General features: G+C 42.8%; 1 protein-coding gene across 1 annotated transcript; it reads right to left on the reverse strand.

Annotated features, from left to right (window-relative positions):
• Positions 1–1,850: 1,850 nt before the first annotated feature.
• gdf10a (growth differentiation factor 10a) lies at positions 1,851–6,116 on the reverse strand. The gene is made up of 3 exons (XM_005743885.1): positions 5,567–6,116; positions 2,898–4,051; positions 1,851–2,756 (listed from the first exon to the last, which is right to left on the reverse strand). Exons 1-3 carry the CDS (start codon positions 5,808–5,810, stop codon positions 2,565–2,567), a joined length of 1,590 nt encoding a protein of 529 aa, XP_005743942.1. The 5' UTR covers positions 5,811–6,116; the 3' UTR covers positions 1,851–2,564.
• Positions 6,117–6,498: the final 382 nt, after the last annotated feature.

Consider the following 6,498-nt stretch of genomic DNA (forward strand, 5'->3'; position numbering starts at 1 on the left):
GTTTCATTTAGGCTTTTAGGCATTTTGCGCTCTGAACGTGAGCCTAGACTACTGTGGTTTTCTTGGTTGGAATTGACCATTGTAAGTACTCTCCTGTGACCATGATTGCGGTTGACATGGGGTTCACTTTCTAATAGCAGACTGTAGGTCCAGACCATAAATGGGATCAGTTAAGAAATTTGGTGGGGAGGAACAAAAAAAAAAATTGAATTTGTTCATTACATTAAAGCCAGCCTATTTTAAAGCTACAACTTCTATTAATGTAAGCATGATTTATATAAGCCCTAATTACAGTCATCATCCTAATTTAAAAGGTGGTTAGGCGCTGTAAATCGTAACATGGTTTTGCAGTTACTGAACATTTCCACTTGCGTGGAGAAAACTGAATCACGCTTTTGTACTTCAGGCATCTCTCCCTCCCCTCCTGTGTCACACGCCGACGTCTTCAAACGTGGATTTAAAGATCATCTTTTTGTGTTTCTTGTCATCTCGTCTTTTCAAATTTCAGTAAAACAGAGCTACACTTTGTATTTTCAAGTTTCATCGTACCACAGACCTCCACCTTTTTTATTGGCCAAAAGGAAATGTTCAGCTGCTTCTACAGGGTGCTCTAAAAAGAGCAGACACAAACATAAAATGCATGTGAGTAAAAATATTCACAATCTTTTATAAAAGACGCATCGCTGTCTATTGTATCTGTTGGTACAGATTTTAATGAGTCTGTCTTATTTGGGAATATCTTGTTTTACTTTAACATTAAAGGATCTTCTCCTGCTGATCATTGTCAAAAAAGCCACATGAACTTGTTCTGATTCATTGCTTTAAGACAATAAAACCTTCCCAAAATGGGTGAATACTCTTGGATGGAAAAGGGAAAAGCTTACAATGGAAAAAAGCCATGCTGGAAGGAGGGATGGCACACTTATTATAGCTCCAGTTACATGCAGCACAAGGGTTCGGACTCGCGTCCCCTTTCCCCAAAATTTCTCTGCCTCTGAGACAAAATTGCTGTCCAGTCGCAGAAAACTTCAAAGCCACTTGTGGTTGAGAGCAGATGTGGAAACTGCCAACTTTTGAGACTCAAGGCAATGTAGCCACAGAGTAATGAGTTAATAATTAAATGGTTCCCTCTGTCATTTCAGTGTCAGTTTGACACACTGTTTTGGCACCACATGGGTCAGCTTCCTCCTCCGGCGAATAAAAGCGACAAGCAGTTGAACTGAAGTGGTTGAGATCATCTATCTGTGGCCATCTGTTTAAAAAGAACAAAAATAAATCTGAAGAAAAGAAAACCATTTACTTGGAAGCACTCTGCTTCTGAACATGGATAGAAGAGAGGAAGTGCAGCGGGTTTTGAATTTCAAGTGTCTGACGTCCTAATATGCGCTTGCCTGCTTCCTTCATCAACCATTAACCCGCGGCGGCCGCATCAGTCACATTATTTGAAGAACAACAGACGCATGAGCCTCTGGTGAGGTGTAATAATGGGTTCAAGGGGGCTCTCGGGGAATGTCGGCTATCTTTGAGTGGAACCTTCCTGCTTTTGTGCTCGGCTATTTTGAAACAGCGGTGCCCTTTTAGGATTGTTTTGACAGAAAAGTTCACCCCGACGAATCAAGCATTACGCACGATAATGTCCAAGAATAACAAACTGTGTGAAACAATAATGTTCCAGCAAGAGCATTTGGATTAAATTATGTCTTTATTCTAACTTATAGAATGCTACCTTTTCATAATTTAAACAATACACATGTACAATCTCATCTAATCATACATATAATCTAACCATGAGAAATTATCTTTTTTTTTTAACCAAGTTTCACATTTAAAATAGAAAAATATTTCTGGTTTCATTATAACATTCTTGAAGTGTTATGAGGGGGCGGGTGGGTGCAAATGAATTCCAGATGCTCTCCACAGTTCATTGGATACTTCCTTTTTAAGATATAAAGAGCAATAAAGTACAATATCTTGCAACGTCACATATATGTACAATGTGGCGTGATTAGTTTAAAAGTAGGAACAGCTATACAGAGTATGTAAAAATGCATACATTTTTCATCATCTCCACTGTTTGTATGTTTTCGCATAAGCTGCCTGATGACACAGTAACAGTCTCTTACTTAAAGTCTTTGCATCCAAAGAAAACGTGAACACAAACTCACTGTGAGCTGTTTGAAAAATAAGTACATTCTGCCATTAAAAACAACAAAAAAAATCCCTTAAATATTTCTGTCCATGAAACATCAATATTATTTCAAACAGAATGAAAACTACTGGGCTTTTTATGTATTTCTTTTCTGTTACACATGTGGAGCATCAACTTTACATGTGTGACTCTGTTCCTCTTGCGAGCGCAGATGCCAGACAATGTGTCTCTTCAACTCTGCTGCCCCGGGACAGAAGAGATGGAAGTAATTTCACTATAGCCTATGTTCCTCTAGGAATAATGACAGCCAAAGTGACTCTGTTTTTCAATATCAGGAAACCGCTTAACAGAGGTATGGTTGTGTCCATGTTAGTCCAGTTTTTCTGTTTCTCTTCAATCTGTTTCCAGCTCTTTTTTATCTGCAGGAGCAGGACTGGACAGTCATGTTAGGATAAACCTTGAGCACTGGGTTTCTGGATTCATCCTGGTAGAGCACAGCCAGGGGACTCATATTTTCTGGTACGCAGCAGGGCTCAGGAATCCCAGGGATAATTCCAACTGCCCGGACTATGCTCTGAATGGTGGCATGGTTAGTTGGCTTCACCACCTGGAAAAGTTTGAGTGAAGGAGAAACATGCAAATGAGAAAATAAATACGAGAGATTAGAAAGTGCACATTAAGGTTATCAGTGTAGCTCACGTGAACCAAAAGAACCTACATAACACGGCTTGGATGATTGTGCTCCTACCTTGGGCATGGGAAAGCCACATGTGCCAGCACAATAGTAAGCATCAAAGGCTTTGGGTGCTATGACCCACTCATTCCAGCCAATATCTGTGAAATCCACTCTGAGGTTCCTCCTCGAACAGCCTTTGTGCTGGGTGTTACTCCACTGCCGCCTCCTGGCTTTGCGCATTGTTTGTTCATCAAACCTCAGAACAGGTGACTGTGTATTTGTGCTTCCCTTGTGCTTCTTTCCATCTTTTCCCTCATTTCTCCTGTCATGCATTTGCCCATCACTGACAGTCAGTTTGTGGCTATCTTTGAGATTTTCCACAGTTGAATCATTGGTTTTGATGCCCTGTGATGTTCTTTCTCCATCTTTCAAAACCTGAGATTCATGCGCTTTTCTAACTTGCTCCACATCTTTTTCCTCCTCGCTCTTCCTCTTCTTTTCCTTCCTTCCTGGTTTAGTCTTGTGTTTGAGTGTCAGGTACCATGTGCTCTTCCAAAGGTCATCTTTCCTGTATGAATCAGGTCTGTAGTCAACCTCGGGCAGCTCATTGTTCTGGATGGGGTCAGAGAGCAGATTTGCTTCCCTTCTCACGCGTCCTTTCACCTCTGGTGAGGAGTTAGGTCTGTGCAGGAGCTGAGAGGAATATGAGGGCTCTCCTCCCTCGTTAAACGGGTCATATCTCTGTAGGCTTGCAGCCACACTATTGGGCTCGTCTAAGGCTTGGTCATTTGCATACAGTAACAGGTAGGGCATACTGCCAGCAGAGAGGATCTCCTCTGGTTTCGTCCTGAACTGTTGCCTTAACTCCAGTTCAATTGACACCAACAGATGACCCCTGTCCCGCGCCTCCTTAATGACCTGGGTCACATCTTTCATCTGCCACACCCCTCTCCTGTGGGGGTGGAAGGTCACATTGCCTAGAAATGACCCCATTGACCCAGATCTGACCTCTGACCCAGAGGAGAAGGAATAAAGGAGCAAGCTGATAGACAGAGAAGGGTGCACGGCTGAGGAGCGGCAGGTTGAGCTCTTGAAGCGTTTACAGAACCAGGGTTTTTGATACGAGTGTCTGTTCAGCAGGAAGTGGAATGTGGCAGAGAGGATGACCTCTGAGTCCTGGAGGGTTGTAAGGTTTAGTCGGTACATCATCCTGTGGTCAGCAGAACCTGCAAAAATAATCAATCAGCCAGTCAGTGTGAGGCAGGCAGGTGAAAAGCACTCTGCAAACTTTTGTTTTATTCCATTTCACCGTCTCAAAATCCAGAAATGCTTTTTGCAGATTTACTCAGAAACAGTTTTGCAGTTTGTTTTTTTTTAAATCACTCTTAAGCTTTTGAGTGCTGTTTTTTGGAGTGGATAATTTAGCCTAAATTAGTCTGACTTTCTGGATGTTTGACTTTTGGGACAGTACATATACTGTGATTAGAAAATAGAAACATCTGCCAGCAGAGGCAATGGCAACAGGAACTGAACCTTATTTGAACTCAGGCATTTGAGCTTTAAGTGATAATCTAGATAAAGTTTGATTGACTCCGATGGAAACGAACATTAATGAATTCCCACATGAAAAGGAAAGGCATTTGGAAAATGGTTAACATATTACAGCGAAAGCCCGTATCTGTGGTAAAATCTAAAAGAAATGTGGGACAATTAAACACCTCTCTTTAAACTGTTGTGTTACATGACTGAGCTCAGTGTCTGGTGCACAACTTCATTGCTTGGTAGGATTTCAGAAGGTGCCCTTAAGAGGAACCAGACTCCGCGGATCTGGCTGGCAGAGGTGGAGGGGTGGAGGGGGCGGCGGGGAACAGAGAGCTACATATTCATGATGAACATTTACTTCAACAGCAGAGTTATTGTTCATTGTGTAAGAGTTCAGCGGAAGTATAGACTGACTCAAAAGATATACATTACCCTGGAATCGCCTGCATATGGAAATGCTTACCTCAGTTTCTCTTAAAGCTTCCCCTTAAGTTTAATACAGCCTGCAGTGTCTACCCAGACACCAAGACATAATCAACTGTTTTAACAGATATTACATTGTTGCAAAAAAAAACCAAACCCTCCTACATCTCTGCTTGGGTTACACCAAGCTTTTGCAGTAAAAATACACTAGTGTTATGATATGTTATCTGAGAGCTATGTAGGATGTACGTGCCTGTGAATTGTGTTTATAAAAACAGCAGACAGAGAGGGACGACTGTGCTTTAATTCTCTCGACTCTCTTGTCCTGTATTAACCGCAGAGGTCGACTGTCCCTTAGGTTTCACTGTGATATATTTTACCGGACACTGCACGCAGGGAATCACGTGCATTCTTGCGCGTCTGTCTGGGGTAATTGATCAGACTGTGCGCACAAGGGGCACAGCTGCTACCACAAACACAGCGTGCCCGCAGTGTCCCAAAATCATTTAAATGCATTCTCAGACTGTTCCAAAACAATCGCACCTATTTAAAGCATCTGGACGAGACACGCAACCCCAGAGTGTTTGCACTTCTAATGGTGAGGATCAGACACTTCTCCCAACACATTTATATGTTTGTGTTGGATTAGAGTTCCAAGAATAACCCACACCTTTATTTTATTTTTTAAATTTTTGATTCCATTATTAAATATAAATGAAAGCTTTTGGAGCTCTTCTGATTAAGGCTATAGATTGAACGCTGTTATTTTCACACACCTTGGCTAGCTCTGAAACTCCTAACGGTGTTTCCCTCTTTCAGGCGGTTTTCCTTGTTGTATTTCTCGTACAACCTGTACATGTGCTGAGAGACCACTGCCTCCCCCAGGTCATCCGAGAACTGATTCGACGAGGGCTGGAGGAAATTGCCATCTTCGGTTACTGTCCTAAACGATGCTGCGCCCAGGAAACAGTTAAACATCACCAGGAACAGGTGCGAGGAACTCGTGCCGAGAGCTGCCATTTCAGTGTTGAAATGAAGGCAAAATTAAAAAAAACCCCAAAAAGTCCAAGAGGCAAACGGCGCAGTCCCAAACTATCCAAAGTCGCGCCAAAGCAATCCAGACTAGAAAAGCAGTGCGCAAATGCTGCACCTCTCCTCTCACTTTCACCAGCGCGTCTCTCTCTTCTCTGTCAGCTGTGCAGGACCTGGATGCTGAATGTTTTAGTCCGTGGCAACAGTTAGAGCTGCTACTTTTACACTTGAGTCTCTGTGAGCGCCAGAGGCTTGAGGGGGTTATACCGGAGCGGTGAGAGGCGCTGACGTATACTCATGTGAGCCAACGAGTACTCGGCAGAGCGCGGAGCCAGAAGTGGAGGTCATGATGTTCACCCCCCACCCCCTCCTCCTCCCCCACACGCGCGCACGCACACACTCTCAGACGCTGATGGTGTTGTTGTTGATGATGTCCTTATGCTCTTTTGCATTAGTGGAACACAAACACAGATCAAGTTTCAGGAGTAAACTTGAACTCAGTTGTTTAGCAAACTCAACAAACTGTGTTTTTTCTATTTGTGGGCAAAGTAATTCCACCTCACAATTTCCAGCTCACCACATTATTTCCAGTAACTACTTTTGACACGCTCTCAGTCACACATAATTAGCATAGAAATACCTACAATAATAGTCTGACCAACCACCCAAGGGCTAT

The sequence above is a fragment of the Pundamilia nyererei genome, unplaced genomic scaffold (genome assembly GCF_000239375.1).
Source record: "Pundamilia nyererei isolate P.nyererei 1_Seehausen unplaced genomic scaffold, PunNye1.0 scaffold00136, whole genome shotgun sequence".
NCBI lineage: Eukaryota > Metazoa > Chordata > Actinopteri > Cichliformes > Cichlidae > Pundamilia > Pundamilia nyererei.

Coding starts and splice junctions, on each gene's coding strand:
- gdf10a (XM_005743885.1), bottom strand. CDS start 5,810: ATGGCAGCTCTCGGCACGAGTTCCTCGCACCTGTTCCTGGTGATGTTT. Junction 4,052..5,566: donor GAGTTTCAGAGCTAGCCAAG/GTGTGTGAAAAT, acceptor TTATTTTTGCAG/GTTCTGCTGACCACAGGATG. Junction 2,757..2,897: donor GTGGCTTTCCCATGCCCAAG/GTAGGAGCACAA, acceptor AAACTTTTCCAG/GTGGTGAAGCCAACTAACCA.